This window comes from Synchiropus splendidus, chromosome 9 (genome assembly GCF_027744825.2).
Source record: "Synchiropus splendidus isolate RoL2022-P1 chromosome 9, RoL_Sspl_1.0, whole genome shotgun sequence".
NCBI classification, from domain to species: domain Eukaryota; kingdom Metazoa; phylum Chordata; class Actinopteri; order Syngnathiformes; family Callionymidae; genus Synchiropus; species Synchiropus splendidus.
This window is the reverse complement of record NC_071342.1, coordinates 19,289,775-19,309,270: the sequence shown is the minus strand read 5'-3', so window position 1 is coordinate 19,309,270 and position 19,496 is coordinate 19,289,775. Positions and strand designations below refer to the sequence as shown.

The following is a 19,496-nucleotide window of genomic DNA, read 5'->3' as shown; positions in this document are numbered from 1 at the left end:
CTCCTTGCTGCTTTCTCAAGCCTCACCAATCTATCATCGACTGACGGCTGTTCCACTTTTTCTGTTCTAAGAACTCATCCTTGAAGTCAGTTGCATAGATTAGCTTTCTAATAAATACATCATTTAAAAGCAAGAACTATATTTGGCCAGTAAAATGATTGCAGAAAGCTGCAAATCCATACAAGGTGCTCATGAACTAACAGAAAGTATCACAGATCCTCAGGCAGTGTGGTGCACATTTTTTTTTATCTTCAGTGAGAGTTACACTTGTTACGTGTTCCAGTAGTGAAAATCAGTTGCAGGGATCTTTGTTGGCAGAATTATGATTGACTCTGACCGTAATCCTCTTCCAGCTTTGTAACCTGAACTCATATCCAACAACCTTTGATTTACCGTAAAGAAAGTCACTGATGTTGACCCCAAACCGCTAACAGAGCCTCAGTAGCATGCAAAGGGATTTTACCCCGGCAGACAATTGCTTGGCAGGGGCGAATGCACTTACAATGCCCTCTGTGACCGCGAGTGCCTTCTCTCCATACTCTGCGAACTTTTGAACCACCTCTTGACCACAGCTTGAAGGGAGTTGAGACAATAGTCGGTAAACAGCGTGGAGTGAATGAAGGGATTAGCTATTAAATGACAGGATGTGCTTAAAGAGGAGCAGGTGGTGGTGGAAGATGTTCCAGTTAAGCCTCACAGGGCTTTAACGTCTTCCATTTTCACCATTCTCCTTGCTTCTTCATGCTCTGTCTCTCTTGATCACTGTCTTCCACACTTGCGCTTCTTAACTCATCTCTTCCTGCTTACCCCTCTATGTCCGCTTTCCTCTCCATTCTCAACCTCCATTGTCCACTTCTATCCACTTCTACGCAACCAGAGAAGCCTGCTCCTTAACTCTGGCCTCAGACGATTGTTATTCATGAAGTTGGACATTCTGGACCAGCCCCATTCATATGTACAGTAAGAAAGAAGACAAAAGCCCCTCACACAGCCCATCCCCCGGACAAAAGGTCGCAGAGCTGTTGGTTGATTCCTATTAGTGGCTTCATTATCTGCTGATCAGCTGAAGGTCAGCTGGAAGGCGGCGGAGCGAAACAGAGAAGAGCAGATCAAACTTCAAACACAAATCTTGTGAATCATAAGTGACTTTGTTTTCGATTACAGAACCAGCAGTTTGGTAGAGTTTCCAAATCCTCGTGGACTTCTATAATTTTCATTTTCATCATTACACTTTCTATGAAGACGTGGTAAATGAAACATCCCAACTAAAACGGCTCTCTCACTTTTTTTTTTTCATTCGTAAATTCTTGAGGAAAATAAGTTGCTCTCTCATCAGTTCTAGGCATTACATTTAAAAGGCCGGACTCAAAGTTTTTCCTACACTGTGATTTGCGCTAACCACTAAGCTCTAAATGTTACACATGAAGAACGTTTTTTTCTCAAAATAGACACATTAAAGTTATTTTCTTCTGACTTGAACACCAGCCCCCCAAAACGTTAGGTAGTTGGGGCATATTTTTTAGCAGGGTCTGAGTGTGCAGCGCTATTAAGCCTTGTGTGTTGTTACTGTTGAGTCGACTTTTTTTTGCTACAGTACATTTCAAACATTTACTATGAAAAAGAGTGGGTTGAGGATGATTTCAATGTTCCACTGATACCAATACCATGAGATGTGAAATTTCATTTCAAGGGTGAAAAATGTAAAGAGTGCCACCCCATGACTTAACTCTAACCAATGTCTTATTTACTTTCTTTTTCTTTAACGTGCTGTCTACAACATCAGGAAAAGCAGTGGTGACGGCAACATGCAAGACAGGTGGGCTGTGTATTGGCTGAAATCTGTTAACAAGTAACATCCGACTTACGACGGAGATCGGTTCCGACCAACCGGTCATAAGTCAGATTGGACGAATGTCGAATGCCATTGAAAATAGCCGACGTGAGGGTTATAGGTTCTATTGTAGTGGTAGATGGCTGTGTGAGAGTGAGATGCTGGGATACTGTGCTGCCGTAACTGTTGTACGCGATGCCGGGCTGCTACGTGCTGCGGTGCCAGACAGTGAATAAAAAAATAAAATAAGCATCTGTTGGCCGTGGTCGTAAGTGCAGGTGGACATAAGTCGAGCAGGTCTTAAGTCGGATGTTACTTGTATTATGATGTGTACCAACAGAGATATATAGTAATATTTGCATGAGCTGTTATTTTAAAGAGAAAAAACAGTGGTCACATCAGTAACACCTGTGACCTTACGGTATTATGCATGGGAAAATAGGTTGGTTGTTACAAACTCGCGCAGTTAGTTGAAGTACACAGTCCAATAGAGAAAGAAGTAACTGCTTTAATCAACAAAATAACTCTAGTGCATGGAAAGGCAATGCTCCAGTATAAAACATGGTCCATAAATATTTTTGTCTTTTTTGTTTTTATCCATATTTTCTCCTGACAATCGTCAACATTGGACCCCTTTGGATTGGCAATGTGTTATCAGACCTCTTAGTCACAGGCCAACTTGTATATGGTTTTCATAATGTGCAGACAAACCCTGTGCCCTGTCAAGCTCTTATATGGAACGGCGTAAGGCGGGAGCAACAGCAGGGAGCTTCCAACAGGTCAGTCTGCTGGAGGTGCTGGTATAGAACCCAGTTGCAAGCATAAGGCTGTGTGGGTGGAATAAACCAACTAAAACCATGTGATTGAGTAAATTGAAAGTCTTTTTTAATGATAGCCATTTGGCTATTTTGTTTAACTAACTGACTGTTGCTATTTCAGTTAGGATATATAAAATAATGTTAGTCAAAGTTGTGCATCCTATACAGCCGGTGAGGACCTCTGTGGACGTTGAAAAGGAGTGACTGAAGAAATAATGAGAGTGGGGCTGACATTTAACCCGGCTGGATAATCCTCGCAGGGCCCCAGAGTGGTGGGCTCTCCTCTCTGCTTTTAGAGCTCTCATCATGGTGGTAATGAGTGGCTGAGCTCTCACTTGTCAACATAGTAAATCCACAAATTATAGCTAAGTCGTTACACCCCCATTTTTTCATCAGGAAACTATCTGGCCTGAGTAGGAGATTAGAATGAGACTGTGAGATGGCGAGATGTCAGCCCGCTTCACTTTGGATGTTACACCTGCGAGTGCAAAAAAAAAGAAAGAGAGACGCTATGCGGGACGGTGAAGGGCTGCACTGTGTTGGTTTAGGGATTACCTCATGCACACGTCAGATAAGACCCCTCCTCCGACCGTGACCTAATGTGAACCAATTTAATTAGCACCTTTCTGTGGCACACCGTTTGTTTTCCTTACGTGTCTGTCTGCTGACTTATCGTTTGAATGCAATATTTTCTGCTTTGTGTTTGTCAAAACAAGTGGAAAACAGATTTGCTACAACAGACATCAAACTGAGGTGACACGCAAAGGAGTCCGCCGAGCGATGGACTGTAATAAGCTCACTGGGCAAAGCTGCTCAGTGTCATAGGTCCCCAGTGTTTACCTGTCCTGGTGCTCAGAGAGAGTTTGGCATGACCCTTAACTATTTATAGTGTACAGGACATCTTGTTGTGATTTAGGAAGAGTGTGACAGAGCTCTTTAACCTCGTACGCCGGTATTTGACCACTTGCTGCCGGAGGGTAAATAATTAATGTCACAGGAAGTGGAGCATTTTCTGTTGTCTCCAACATGTCAGCCAGGTCAAATGTCCTTGTCTCTCATCAGCACAGAGGAAGTCTTAGCTGTAATCACTGCCTCTCTGTTTCTCCAAAAAGTGCTGAGCAAATGACCAAGGTGTGGTTTTGGCTAACCCTGGCCGTCTGGCCATGTGAGCTCATCTGCCTGATGCCGACTCCCAGGAGCAGAGTCTGTGTAACAAGATCCCGCGAGGTTTCGGTAATTCTTGCTGGAGTAGACAGTTGCCCTCAAGGACGCGCAAACAAATGTAATTATCCCCGTCCCCGAAGCCACTGCCTAAACAACCGCTTCGAGTTATTTACACAAAAACAAAAAGCCTTTTGATCATTCAAACGGAGTGCAGAGAATGAAGGCGTAAAACTACTGGACCAGTTCTCGAACTTGCCTGATGACCTACTTACTTTGTGATGTGTGCGATTGAACTGTATTAGACACCAAGAAAACACGCCATTGACGCTGACGGAGATGAGTAATTTCAAACTCGCAGTATTCTGCGATGAGCTTTTGTCGTGAAACACACATCAGAGCGAAAGGTCTGGGTGGTTAGAGGAAAACAAAGACAGAGCATGTGCGTGTCACACTGTGTGACACAAGTTCAGAGCAGCTCTCCACTCACTCCTGGATGCAGAGTCCTATCCAAAATGTACATGACATGTATTGTTAAATATATCAACAGAATTCATTCAAGTATGTAAAATCATATTAGGAGGAACTTGAGAAATTGTTTCCTATTTATATGCTCTTTGGAAATGAAATATTTGTATATTATTAGTATATTTTATACTTTGAAAATTCCATTCCAAACCACTACAAAGCCTCACAATATATTTAATAACAATACTTGCATTCATAATTGTCAATAAAATTTGAATTACATTTGCATTACTTGTACCATAAATTACATCGTTTTCTGAAAATATCACTGCAAATTCAAAAATGCAAATTCTCATGACGTCAAAAGTAAAGAACTAAAAATCGCCAGTATACCTTTGATCTGTGGGTCATAAAGCAAGAAAAGCTGAGAGAATTCCAGGAAGCTGAACTTGTATTCTTTTATCTGGCAAGGAAACATGGCATACCAGTGGTAATCTAATTCAGCAGTTCAAAGCATAAAATATATTTTCTCGTGAGAAGTTTTGTCTCTTGTTGTATTAATATGTCAAATCTAATTAAAGATGAGAAGTCCAGGATCTACAGGGCAGTTGTGGGAACTGCTGTGATGTATGGGCTACAGACAACAGCTCTGACACAAAGAAAGGAAGCAAAGTGAGAAGTGGCAGAGTTGAAGATGCTCAGGTTTTCATTGAGAGGGAATTGGAAGTATGAGATTTGAAATGAGTTCATGAGAGGGACAAAGATTTGGAGACAAAAGTGAGGGAGGTCAGACCCAGCAGTTGTTATGGATACATGGAGAGGAGAGACAGGGAACATGGTGGACAGGGAATGTATGACTTGGAAATGTCAGGCAAAATGAGATGAAGACAACTATCTAGAGGTTTATAGAACATAAAACATATTCCGTTTCTGTATATTGTGTTGATACAAGGTTAATTTATCCAAGAACCAAGATGAGGTTTTGGCTTTGTGTTAATAGTCTACGTCAAATCTTGAATCCCATGAGACTGTTTTTGTTTTAATCTCACCTGGATTTTAAGTCAACAGGTGAACTTCTTTTCTTTCTGACCATTCATCACGACAAAGTGAGACAGACAGCTTGAACATGAAACAACACAAAGGGACAAGTCTGAAGACACAAAGGGCCACTGACCCTGCTATTGTGGGCACAGATGCCCTTAAAGATGATCCAAGTCTACAGCTGGAGGGGTCAGCCAGCGCACGCGGTCAAGCCGACAGGCCCGATGGTACTCAACATCAAAGACAAGTCCAGCCGCCGTCATCCTCCTTTGAGCTGAGGGGTGAAAACAGCAGCGCTAATCCTACCGACCTCTCACTGCCACTCTTAGTCAGGGGTCAGGTGGATGTCCAGATCTTTTATCTGATTCAAATGAGTCAGCCCACTAGATTTAAATAACTATCTTTGATGTGATCTGAGAACTCGGCACTGTGAATGAAATGTGAAAAAAGAATTACTACTTAGAGTCATTTAAAGCCAGCTGAATGAAAGATTCATGACTCTTATAAATAGCTTCTCGAGCGGGCTACTGAACTTCAAAGTCCCATCTGATGAAATGCTGAAAATGTTTGTCAGCCTTTTAAGCTTCTTAGTTGGAGTTTTAAGGTCACAGCCGCTGCCTGATGCGAGGGACCTTATTGTGTGTGACCACAGGAGAGAGATGGAGCGGTGGACTTTTACTCACCCCATCTTTCAAAGCGTTTAATGGAAAGGGGCCAAGGCAGATTTAGCAAATTAAATTATTGGCCGGCTGCCAGCTTTGTAATATTTGTGTTTTGGAATGGCTGTAAATCAGGACTTCCTTTTGCTTGGTGAACACAGGACTGTAAGAACAGAATGCTTTAATAGTTCCGCTGAATTATTTCTTAAGAAAAATAAAATGAAAAACAATAACCCAAACTTTTCGGTGCATGATCATCGAATGAGCTGACAGGAATAAAATTGAAAAACTGATCTAACTGGTTCCATTAACACTCAGAGTTTATGTTGCTCAAGCTCTTCAGGCTTAAGGACCCGTCTCACCCTCAATGAGCAATGTCCATCCATGTGCGCGACACCTTGACCACATAATCATTCTAATATTGATACCTATATTTCATACTGATATTTGTTATGCTGGTACGTAAATATTCAGCGTTAAATAATGTTAATTACATGTTATAATTTTAATGATGTTTCAAATGCAAAAGATTTATTTGATTTTTTTTTATATATTTATTTTGATTTACCTGTTTTATGAGGTTTTTTTTTGTCTCATCTTCGTTTTTGTAGTAGTGAAATAAATTTTCACATCATCTGGATAAATTGACTATAAACAAAGTTTTATTTGTTTTACAGTTCTAGTAACTACCAAATAAATTCAGACTATGAAGACTATGTTGTGAAGAGGAGGCAGATTAAGTTGTAGAACTAACTCTTTCAGCTGCGCTGAGTGATTTCTAAGAAATTTTCAACTGACTACTGGGATCTAGAAATTCATCGATTTAAAATATAGAATGCTATTGCAAACTCGGTTCCAGGCTCTGATTGAAAATCCCCCCTGTGTGGTCCAGTTGTGTGCTTTATCACCACGGTGTGAGAAACTTTAATCACATTCAAACGTCTGAGCTCTGATTCGTTTCACACTTGAATCGCCACTCAGATTGTAAATAAACTGCAGGGAGGTCAGATAAGATGAGTTATCAGTGCGCAAGTGGCCACAGCCATCAAGACGTTTGTCAGGTTTCAGATTCCTCTCGACATGTGTGATCGTGGCTGGAATAATAAGATGGAGGTCAGCTGATGAGAGTCTGGCAACCGTGTTTACTCAGTGGTGTCAGCGGCACAGCCAGGACTTATCTCAGCTGCCGGAGGTTGTTTGCAGTCTAAATATAAAAGTTAAGGCAACAATAATAAGACAGTGGAAACTGTGTCAACATGCAATAGATTGTTTATTACAATACAAATGACAGATCAGGAAGAAAATATACGAAGACAAAAAATACAAAAATTATTCTAAAAAAAATGGCCAAAACATGTTTGTTTTAATTCCAGCACCGTACTTTAAGTCCTTATAATATAAATATTTACAAATAGGAGAGCAACGCTGCTTATATATAATTAAGTGAAAATATTGACAGATGTTTTTTTCTGGCCTGTGAAGAAAAAAAAATAAAGGAACTTATAAAAAAAAAGAAGAATCACACAAGGGTCATGACTTTAAGAGAAGCAGGTTGGAATCGGCGGATCTTCTTCTTGAGAGCTCGGGAGGCCTTGATGCGGCAGGCTGAGGGTTCAGGGCGTGGGAGGTGGTGTCCCGCAGCTGTGGGTCCCATGGCTGCGTCGGCCCACACAAGATCGCCTTCGTCCTCCAGACTGTCCACCTGGTCCCCTTCATCAAGAGACAGGCTGCTGTCAGAGTCCGAGAGCGACTGGAAGCTCTGGCTGGACTCGCTGTCCCCGAAGCGGTTGGTGGTGTTGTCGCTCATCTCTCCTTCGCTGCTTTCGGCTATGGTGGAGTGGAAGAGGGAGGCACATTCGGCTGAGTATTCAGACTCACACCTGGGTGGGTAGTTGCTGGACACGTGGAAAGGTGCAGGGGGGTATCTAGCGTTCAGCCTGCTGAAGAATGAGTTGGTGGACAGTGAAGAGTGGAAAGGCCGGGCAGGTCCCATCCACTGGCCAGGCTTGGCGCTCACACTGCGGGTCATGCTGCCTCTGTACATCTCAGCATCACAAGGCCACTTCCCGTGTCTCTTCCTCCTCTGGTCCGACGGCTGCTCGTACTCCACATACTGCTGTCTGCGGCTTTTGCTAGGCTTGCTAACAGAATTGGAATATTGCTTGGGGTTGACTTTCTGGTTATACATCACCCCAGCAGCAGAGCTGTCTGGGCCGTATCCCTGCTTTCGTTCTTCTGTGTAGAAAGTGGGCGATTTCTGCACGACTTTGCTCTTCCCAGACTTCCTTTGCTCGCCTTTGTACCCGTGAGGATCCCGCGGCTTTTCGCCAGAGGAGTAGCCGTGCTGCTGCCTGCTTGTTCGGGGCTTCTCGTTGGTCTTTCGTCTCAGCTTTACAGCTCTGGTTTTACGGTCTGCTTGTCTCAACTTGACCCGTTGGGTTTCGGCTGGAACAAATTCGGCGTGGACAAACTGAGGGGAAGCAGTGTGCTCGTAACTTTGACTCTCCTCTGTGCTGGAGCCGTGAGACGCCATTTGTCTTGGTCGCGAGTCTCTCCTTTCCAGAGTTCGTGACTCCGAATGATCGGACTGACTTCTCGTCATGCTACCATAATCTGCCTGCACCTTCTCATTCTTCTTGAGGGAGGATACTGTGACTTCATCTGAGCTGTACTCCCTCATGCCAGCAGGGTAGGGATACCTATAAGAAGTCTCTGGGTCTCCCTGTTGGTGGTTTGTGTTCTCAGCTGTGTCTTGACTGGGGAACGTCGCACAGACTCTCTTCTGGTGATCTGGTGGTGCGATGTTTGTGGTTTGGACTGCGACAGGCTGAGGAACAGATGGCTCTTGACCAGCTGTGATTTCAGTGGGCTTCCTGTGACAATTACGGTTAGTCTGTAAAGTACTGGTGGCCGTTTCACTAGGGATTTTACAGAAGCTGCGCTGGACCAGCTTGTCAATGTATCCGATGGTCTTGGTGTCATACCATTGTGGGGCCCTTCGAAGAGAGTCACAATCACTTGGTGGGGCTTTGTCAGTTTCAGTAACAGCAGGTGTGTCTGGTTGTCCTGCTGAGAATATGGGACTTTGCAGCGCCACAGCATGCAGCGGGCTGGGATAGTTGTACACCTCATTCCCCCCACGGGACACCAGGTTGCTTTTAAACTTGGGGTCCATGGCGAATGTCTTCAGGTTTGAGTAGACTGAGTGGTTGGCAGGCTCCATGGCTTTGTAGAAGGTTGGTCCCTGGGCCATGATGACTCGGTCAAGATCACCTGATAGGCAGAGACAAAGAAAATAAGTTGTCAAGTATTTCCAATGTTTTGCTAGTTTGTTTGTAAACAGAATATCTCAAATAGTTGAGCTAACTCTGAGGTTATCAGATTTGATCATGTTCTGTGGTTTCATGAAAGGGCTTTGAAGGTTACATCATTTAGTTTGGGGGTTAAGGAATCATTTATTTATTGATGTAATTGTAAGCCTGGCCTGAGGTCGGCACTGTCTCATCGCCTTTCTGGGCTCATTCCGAAAACAAGTGATGACTTTGTGTGTTGCTATTTACCGGTTGATACTGGTCTTGGTCGTCCTTGCTCTTTACAAGTACTTGCTCGGATTCTGCTGCTCCCCAGGTGGACTCCTGAAGCTCGGGGAGGGGTGGGTTGGGAAGTGCTTTCATCAGCCGACCGCCGCCGGCTTGCATCAATATGCAATGGCGGGCTGAAGGATGACGTAGCAGGGCTCATTGGGGGGAGGAGGAGGCTGGTCTGGGATGAGGACAGGCATTCACTGTACACTGAGGTACAGGAGTTGGACAGGGAGCAGGAGCCGCCGTCGCTGAGCTCATAGAAACCTGAGCAGAACATAACAGACACTCATGAGACCTTTGCACAATATTTAACACCCGAGTGCGAAAGCAAACATCCGTAGGGCTTCCACAAACCTGAACTTGGCCTGCTGTCGCTCTCCATTTGCTCAGTGGAAGCTTTGCTCACATCCAACTTCAGGTCATTGATCTGTTGATCCAGCTGCTGCAAGTGAGTCTTCAGACCTACATCCTGTTTTCTGAGACGTGACTGCGAAGAAAAAAAAAAGGTTCTATTTTAGTTAAACCTTGTGTTCACACGAGCAGAGAAAACAAGAGCTTAATGAGATCAGGAGAGAAATAGTGTTTTAAATCTCCTGGCACAGCATCATTGACTCGCACGAATAGCAATAGGGGCTCACATTAACAGCTTTATTGCCATGTAGATGGGGATTAGCAACCCCGGTTTGTGCTCTAATGTACGGGCATCAGAAAAACAAAAAACCCAGCTGTAGCTGATGATTAACCCCAGCAGGACATAGGGGAGCACGGAAAAAGCAGTAGTGGGTAACTCATTTCTCCCCCACAGCGAGGGCTTGGCCATTGTGTAAACTCGTCTTGGGGCAAAGCTTGGGGGTTGGGAGGAGTGTTTACTTTGCTGCTTCAACTCAGATTCTACTGTAGTACAGTCCTCAAATCAAGAGAGCGACATGTGTTTACCATTCTGTGGGTCACATTTCTCACCACATCTCAAGCAGTGTATAGAGTCACCCATACTCTATATGGTAGTTATTATTTATTATTTGGTTATTAATGGGAATATTCAGCAGAATTAATGGCATCGAGTACAGAGACAGAAAATGTATTATTATTAACTATTATTAACAACTATTTCACAGGCTGTTTCACTGAACTACACTATTTCATATAGCGCAATATAAAAAAAACAACTTTAATACTTCAATAAAGCGGTTACATTGCTTTATCTTGCCAGGCAGGAGTAATACAAACACCACAGATACATGTGCAGTAAAATCTCTTCTTCCCCTTAACATTGCGTTTCCTGACATTAGAGGTTAATGATTCAGGATGGCCCCCTGCAGTCCCCCAAAGATTCATGCATACACTATCCAGCCCTCTGGTCCTGCAATGAACCTTGATTTATGACTCCTATCGGACTTCCTACCCCCAGCTGAGCGCATGAAAGTGCGTCTGGTAATAATTAAAGAAGTGCGTGCACGCGAGGATCAGCTGACCCTCCATTGTAAGTTTCAAAAGAAGCGCAGAGACGAACTAGGTGGATATGTTTACGAGCCACTTTTATGATGTTTTTATTGGAACGACTTCCTACCAGCTGTTGCTTCAGGGCAGTCAGCGTCGCCTCCAGCCGCTGCTCCTCAGCTCCCATCTTCTGCGGCGCCTCTTGACTTGCTTGGATAAAAGTCACCGGTGCCTCTCGGTCCGCCTTCAGAGCCCAGCTCACCATGTCGCTCTGACGGTCCCGGAGTAGATGGAGCTCCTGCAGTCCGGCCAGTGCCGCCTGCAAGCGCTCCCCGACCCTGGCGCGGTCGCCCCCGCACGCAGCACTCATGACCCCCGCGCTCGAGTTCTTCCTGCTCAGCATGATGGAGAAAGACGCATATCCAGAATCCAAACTGTGTTGTGGTCCCCGGAGCTCAGAGCAGCATCACCGTCTCTGGGCTCATCTGGCTGCAATGGGTTTTAAACTACCTGTAGAACGACTCTTGGGTTTAGAGGGCACACTTGGCTCCGCCCACTGAACAAATGGATCTGCTTCTGATTGGCTGATCACGGGGTCCTAACGAACATCTGGTTTAATCCCTCTATTCGAGGTCTTCACTGGAGCTGCCCGGGCATGTGCGAGAGTCATCTGCATAAGACCACGACACACGATGGGCACATTAGCGCGCCTTTTACGCAGCTGACGTCGCAATCATTACCTCCAGTTAGACCTTGTTTGCATGTCAAAAACAGCATTGGACGATGCAAAAACAAAACCCGCATGTGCTGGTCAGGGAATTTCCAAAGGTTTAACAGCAAAACATACATGTCTTCTGTAACAAAAAGTAATGAAGTTGGGCAATAATTAATTTTAAAAGCCAACGAACGGGAAAATAAAAACAATGTACATTATATTAAATGAGATTTAAAAATAACCATCAGCAGTCTCCTTATAAAGTGAAATGGTTTGCCCGAATTTAATGTTGGTTATTTGCGCCTCCTTGTGGACAACGCTCAAACGGTAAATAAAATAAAATAAACTTCGCAGTGAGATATTCCAGTGAACGAGGAATATGTCCATTGAACAATTGAGAATATTTAGGTACACCATCCTAGGGTTTAGATTAAAAATAATATAGAATAAAAAGTGTCCGAATTAAACGTCCCGGCCCGTAAAATTACCATATTGTTACGAAACATTCGAGTGTAGGTCAGTTCCTTTATATGTTTAACTTGGATGTGGATGAGGCGCAATTTATCAGCACAAACGCTGCTATCTAATTACATCTTCTCCTCATTAGTACATTAGATAAAGAAGGTTTTGTGTTGGATTAGGTTTACTTTAATGAGTCACAGTTTCTTTCTGCCTGCAGCATTTGAACAGTGTCACACTTCCCAATCAATCATTTTTATCACCTCCACTTTGAGGGAACACATTCAATGTTTGCACGCTTATTTAAACTACCTTACAAAAGCAATAACCATCTACAAGACTAAATTAAGTATCACATCTGCAACTGCTCTAGTCCAAAAAAATTATATATATATATATATATATATATATATATATATATATACATATATATATATATATATATATATATATATATATATATATATATATATATATATATATATATATATATATATATATATATATATATATATATATATATATATATATATATATATATATATATATATATATATATATCCATCCATCCATCCATCGTCGCCTGCTTATCCGTTGCCGGGTCGCGGGGGCAGCAGCTTCAGGAGGTCACGCCAAACGCCCTTCTCCCGAGCGACATCCACCAGCTCTGACTGGGGGATCCTGAGACGCTCTCAGGACAGTGGTCGACCCCTCGGTCTCCTCCCAGCTGGACATGTCTGGAACACCTCCAAAGTGAAGCGTCCAGAGGGCATCCTGATGAGATGCCTGAGCTAACTCCTCTCAATGTGGAGAAGCAGCAGCTGTACTCCAAGTCTCTCCTGAGTGACAAAACCTCTCACCCTATCTTTAAGGGAGACGCCTGCCACCCTTTGGAGAAAACCCATTTCAGCTGCTTGTATCCGGGACCTTGTTCTCTCGGTCATGACCCAAATCTCATGACCATAGGTGAGGGTTGGGATGAAGATTGATCGGTATATAGAGAGCTTTGCCTTCTGGCTCAGCTCTCTCTTATGGACAACAGTGCGGCAAAGGGATTGCAATACAGCCCCTGCTGCCCCAATTTGCCGACCAATCTCCAAATCCCTAATCCCCTCACATGAGAACAACACCCCGAGATACTTCTCCACTTGAGGCAAGATCTCAGTCCCAACCTGGAGAGCGCAATCCATCCGTTTCCGGTTTTATATATATATATATATATATATATATATATATACTTGAGTGAAGCAGCCCTGACAAGAATTACTCCATTAATATTCTATAATGCAACATATTGAATTCTTTTATGTCACATTTTTCAGTAGCCACACTGACATGTTGTCATACATGATTTATATACGTTGCCTTCCTTTCCACGGGAGTGATACAGCAACTATTTCAGCCCTTTTCTTCTCACTTCAGCAGTTCATTAATCTTTGTCAAACGAAACACTTGCTCCTGATTTCAATCGCCTGATAAGGCGTGGAGTCAGGGAGTGATGGGACCCTCATTCCAGGACCATTCACTTACACTGCGGCAGCACGAAGCCTATCGCAGGTGGAAAATTCTTTCATCCTCATATCTGCTGCTATCTCTCAACTGGAGTTCAAAGGGAATACCGGAATACCTGGGGCGGTGTTCACCTGTGTACTTAAGACTTAGACTAGACTTTCTTTATTGTCATTGCACAAAAACATGTCACTGTATTATGGCAACAAAATTTCAGTCTGGGGCCTCCGGTTTCCAAAAACACAAACTATATGTCCAAAATAAATAAATATCAGATAAATACAAAAAAAAGAGAATCAAGTCTACTTACTCTAAATGCTCATTTGGCCTCATGTTGAAATAGGTGCTTTGATATTAATAATATCACGTTAAAAATAAAAGTGATCTCTCATGTGATGTAGAGCTCGTGCAGTAACCAAGTGTAGCTATTCCTGTCACCACTAGAGGGCAGTCTCCATCTGTAAAGCATTTCGAGTAGTACTTCTCTGCTTGGAGAAGAAAAACATGCGGTCGAGCGGCAACTTTCTCGAGCATTGTGAGTAACAACTTTTCTCATTATTTTTCTTTGGCGTTTATAGTATTTTCCAAGTGTTTTGTGGCGTCACACGACAGTTTTGGTCTGCTATTGAAACTAGTTTACATGTGACCTCAGCTGAGGTCGATAATTGAAAAGTAAAACAGTTCAAATAAGTCTTTCCATATTTCTTTAGGTTTCCTCACTGTTATATTTACATTAACATAGTGAGCGCTTGATGTTAAATTCACTAAAATAGGATAATACTACCACCTACTGTTAATTAATGTTACATACATGCACTTTGACCTATCCTCATTGAATTGTGGGAAAACCTCATTCCCCCTTGTACTTGTACTGCTGAAGAGCTAAGAGGCTGGGATCGCTTTAAGTGAATTATTGTGACAAAATATGTTGTTATTTAACGGCGAAACTTCATAGAGCCGTTATAATAATAAGGGTAGATGTTTTATTTAATGTTATTCCCAAATTTACTTTAAGTATGTCTTAACTATGTTCCAGCAGAAGCTGCAACATTACAGAGCAACCCAGCTGAATGTTTGGTGTTTTCTTGTGCAGGTGTGTGTGTTTTCCTTTCGTATTTGTGATTTTTTCACACCCTGTGAATATTGAATTGTGGGGAAACATGATTCCCGCTTGAACTGCTGAAGAGACGTTGTAACATTACAGAGCAACCCAGCTGAGTGTTTGGTGTTTTCTGGTGTCAGAGTGAGAAATAAGAAAAAGTTACACATACTTCTAATTTGTTACGAGTGTTGTGTTCTTATCTTGATTCTAATGTTATAGCGCGCGGGCTGTATATACACTGAGAAGCTCACGTCGACCTGGGATGTCGTCATGTGTTGATGCAGGTACAAAGCACATCACTGAGATGCTGGGATGCCCTCTGCCCTCATCACCTTCAAAAACACGGTGACATCAGCTGGAATGTGAGGAAGACGAGGAGCAGCCTTTTAGTAATCAAGTTCCGACTTCCAGTCTGAAGTGTCTCCTCATGTCCTGTGACAGATGGATGTGGGCGTCCTGTGGCAACTCCTCACAAAGGTACCGTTCATAGCAATAATTTTAAGCAGCATTTTGTAGACATAAAGCCCAATGGTGCGATGGCACAATTTTAACTGACATTTAACGATCATTGTATCAACAATACGAAGCGCCTGAAGGTGTCAGTAGAGTGCAGTGGGCTGGCTGTTAGATAACGGCAACATAACTAACACATGAATGTGTGAGTAATGTTCAAGTGGCATAGTGTACCAGATACAAATGACAAGACAAAAAGACAAAACCAAACAATGCAGTAAGAGCTACTCTTTGTCAAAAAGATATGAGCTCTGAATTGACCTCATCTTTTTCTCCCAGCTGCAGATAGCTCACTTTCCCTTATAGCTTCCCTATCCCTTTGTATCACTTTCTATATGCGGCATCTGAAAGTATTGAAGTGAGAGCTCCACAGTTGATGATCCACCCATGTCTGATATTTTCTTACCTGTCAATGTGACATTTTTTTAAAATTCATATTAGATTCCACTGGTTTGGATCATGAGAATGACGTTTTCCGTGATCATCTGATTTCCTCCCTCCAAATAGTTTATTTGAGATTTTAAATTGTCTGCAGTTGTCGGCGTGTGCACGCTCATCTGTCTGCATCTGCCCTGTGACAGTCTGTTGACCTGTCCATGGTGCCCTGTCCTGCCACAACCTCACCACTTGGCTGGTCTAATGCAAAATAAGCCAAGAGGGAATTTCACCCTCCCACAATTTGAACAAGCTCAAACCCTGTCATCTGTTCACTCGAGGCAAAGATACTTACCCACATGGAGTGGGCATTCCTGTGGTGAGAAGTAATTATGTGTAAATGATCAAATGACGTGGGGTTTTATTATCACAGTCCAATATTATGAGATGTCTCTTTTCGAGCCGCATCATAACCATGTGCTTGGTAATCGAAGACACTGGTCTGGGAAGCTTGAATGAATGCAACGCAGTGATGTCGAAGTTCAACACTCACATGCAAACGACCCGACTGCTACTGAAGCGATTTAGTGCTCAAACAATCATAATTGCTGCTCTATTGCTGAATTTCGAAATCCATGTCCTCCATTCACTCTGAGCTACTTTACACATGTCAAGTTGATTTGTTTAATTTCCTATTTCGATTGTGCAACGTCCCCAGACTGCACCTGGGATGTTTTCGCACAATGTTTTGGGAGGAAACAAGAAATGTAATTCCGTCACTTTAACGTCAAAAGTTTCAAAGCCAAAGGAAATTATGGCGAAGAGGACCTAGAACAGTGCTGGCCAAAGCGCAGTCCGACCTCGTTGGTGGGTAGAAATGCTCCTTTTTTCTGCTTTACACGTTTAATATTGGCAATATTTATCATCTTCATTCGCATTAAGAACTATTTTAAACAAAACGCCAGTCATTTTACCATTTTTTTCCTTAAATAGTATATATCTCACTTGTTGGATGAATAAAATGAAATCATATTCATATATTTTTATTTCAAACCTTGACATAAGAAACATATGTCCTTTATCGTTCTGTGGGTTGTTATAAAATTCCTTTCAGTAACGAACTGATTAGTATATTTGTGTTATTTCCTGTTATTTCTTTTTATTTGATGTTTCACATATATTTATTTCAAATTTATAAATAATGTATTGAATACATACTTTCATATTTTGATATCGGAATAATAAAAGCTAATAATTACAGGAAAATTTGTGAATTATTCAAAGGCTATGAATGGAGATGTAACTGACCTAGATAGTTCTGACTGTCACTGCTTTTGGCAACAGCTTGAGGCCATTACTGAGACAATGGCATTAGATACAGGCAGTGCTTGTAAAGTACTGTTTGATTAATGGTTGGCTGACAGTTTTACTCACCTAAAAAGACACTGTGAAGTATTTACTCAAATAACCTTGTTGATTCTAACGGAGATGCAGTCGATGTTTTGGGAATATCATGTTTGAAAGGATGATGCCTCAAACAGGATGTGTGGGATGGAAGTTAGCGAGATAAACAAGGGTGCTGTCATATGTGGGGCTTTCAATTTGAGAAGGATGGAATGAATCGGAACTGGATAGTGTTTCACATGTCGCCGTTATGAACTAATGACTACAGAAGGGCAAAATCTGATATCATATTTGATCCTCGAAAAGACTGCCGTTGTTGCTTTGTAGTTATTTCCCGTTTGTTGTGCGTTCTGGAAATCCCATGCAGGTCAAATGATTGATAGTTTCAGATCTACATCATCGACTGAAGTGAGATATGGACTTTCACAACATCAAAGACCCTATTTTACCGGCAGTGAACTCCTCAGTGTCTAATGAATGAATGAACCAAGAACAACCTCTCCCTCGCAGAGACGCACTCCTACTATTTTATGTCGCTGTGCAGTCTCACACCAGATGTCTGCCTCCTCTTAGGGAGATAGATTTTATTTCCAACTGAGTTTTATTGCCAATGAAATGCATCTGTTCTTTATCTGCTGCTTCAGATGTTGATGTGTCCTTTTTAAGAAAGGCCTCCGGTGTTTTTTAATACCCTCAGTGATTTCTGATTCGCCAACATTATCTCACCACTGAGACATGACAGCCTGCTGCAGGAGCAGAGTAAGGCACAGTTTAGTGGGCTGAAGTCACATTTGTTTTCTTTTAATTCCTCAGACACTTCCAACGAAAACGGCAGTGGACGCGCTGTCCAAGAAACACAAACTGCCACTACTTTATTTTTGACATGTCCAGGTTTTTACATGGTGTTTGAGATACGTTCTGCTGAATAACTGGTAGCACTCGAGTCGCTGCCAAGGGTGCAGACAGTCCGTGCACGATGTTAGCAGTCGATTCATTGCCAGTGGAGCAGCACCAGGATTTATCTGCCGATGAAATCGTTGATAAGTGGCTTGTTTCTGTGGGTTACAGCTTTGATTTGAAGTCAGTCGTGCCACAAGATGTTGAATGAACTGTCCAAGCTTTTGAAAGTTCACTTTATTTAGACAGTGTGGCACTTATTTGGCCCTCTTACGTAATCATTTGATTTATTAGCCGCCTAAGGGAACAAGGTGTGTGCTGTTGAGAATTGTAAATATCTTATAATAAAATATTTCAATGCACAGCTACATGACTTTTTTAAATGTCTTGGGTCTGAGGAGGGAAGTGACATTCAACTTTAAATTTGGTGAAATTGTTTCAAAGGCAGTGCGTGCAGAAGTGAACCTTGTTGATAGTTTTAACTGGGTTTTATCTGTTCCCTGTGAAAGTGGTAGTTAATAATGGGGATAATAAGAATATTGTAGAGATAAGATTAAAAGAAAGCTGAAATAAAGTGCTGGTCCATCACAGGACAAATAGGAACAATGAATATGTTTTTTTTTCTGTAAACGGAAGGTGAGCAGATGGCATCATAGATGAATCCAAAAACATGCTTGACAGAGAGGCCAATCAAAAATATAAGTTTAATATGACAGGAAAACGTCTATTGTCATACCCAACTTGAGTCAAATGTATATCATCGGTTAGTGTTCTGCTAACTGCGGCTCACTATTTCCCCTTTAAGGCTGTAGACGCTGAATCAATGCCTTCAATGTGAACAGCTCGTACTGGATGTTAGGAATGTGTATTGGCAGATATCTTGCGATATGATACGTATCCCAATACAGGAATGACGATACGATACATTGCAATATTGCAATACTTTAAGTTCAGCAGTATATTGTAATGAGAACCAGAATTTTAAGGGGGAAATCAGCTTTGTGCCTGAAAACAGGTTTGTTCTGATTGACGTCAGTCCAGTTAAATGAATGAATTGCTAAATTAATAAATGAAATATCACTAATATATAAGTGTATCATTCAACTTTTGTTTTTCAAATGAAGAAATTACCGTAATTTCTGGAATATAAGTCGCTACTTTTTTGTCATGGCCTGAGCACTGCAGCTTATACAACAGCACGGCTAATATATGGATTTTTACAGGGTGATATCATATTAAATCAGAGACGATGAAATCAGTGGCTTTTATTTACCCTTGAAGCACTCGAAATGCGCTGTCTTTGCACGCGTGTCCGCAGCTCTCTCAACAGAGTCGATCTCCTGGAGATCTGGAATCGAGAGTCAGCCGCTGAGATCGGCAGTGGTGTTGGAACTTGGGGTGAAAAACAGCGCATTTTGAGGGCTTTAATGTGAATAAAAGATGTGAGACGCTGTCTCGAGACAATGTGCGTTTCAGTCAAAAGTCCAACGTGAACACAAGCGAGTCAGATTTTGATCCCGCTT

General features: G+C 42.3%; 1 protein-coding gene and 1 long non-coding RNA gene across 3 annotated transcripts in view; one reads left to right on the top strand and one right to left on the bottom strand.

Moving 5' to 3' along the window:
* Positions 1-7,277: 7,277 nt before the first annotated feature.
* dact2 (dishevelled-binding antagonist of beta-catenin 2) lies at positions 7,278-11,481 on the bottom strand. The gene is made up of 4 exons (XM_053875312.1): positions 11,130-11,481; positions 9,917-10,049; positions 9,539-9,826; positions 7,278-9,251 (listed from the first exon to the last, which is right to left on the bottom strand). The coding sequence occupies exons 1-4, from the start codon at positions 11,400-11,402 to the stop codon at positions 7,498-7,500; spliced, it is 2,448 nt and encodes an 815-aa protein (XP_053731287.1). The 5' UTR covers positions 11,403-11,481; the 3' UTR covers positions 7,278-7,497.
* Positions 11,482-14,195: 2,714 nt separating this feature from the next.
* Positions 14,196-19,496, top strand: part of LOC128764512 (uncharacterized) — a 50,270-nt gene continuing 44,969 nt past the window's right edge. Inside the window, exons 1-4 of one of the 2 annotated variants that reach the window (XR_008415768.1) lie at positions 14,204-14,217; positions 14,722-14,775; positions 15,069-15,146; positions 15,226-15,261. This is a non-coding gene — a long non-coding RNA (uncharacterized LOC128764512). Of the gene's footprint in view, positions 14,218-14,721; positions 14,776-15,068; positions 15,262-19,496 lie in introns of both variants that reach the window. The other variant, XR_008415767.1, reaches the window with a different exon arrangement.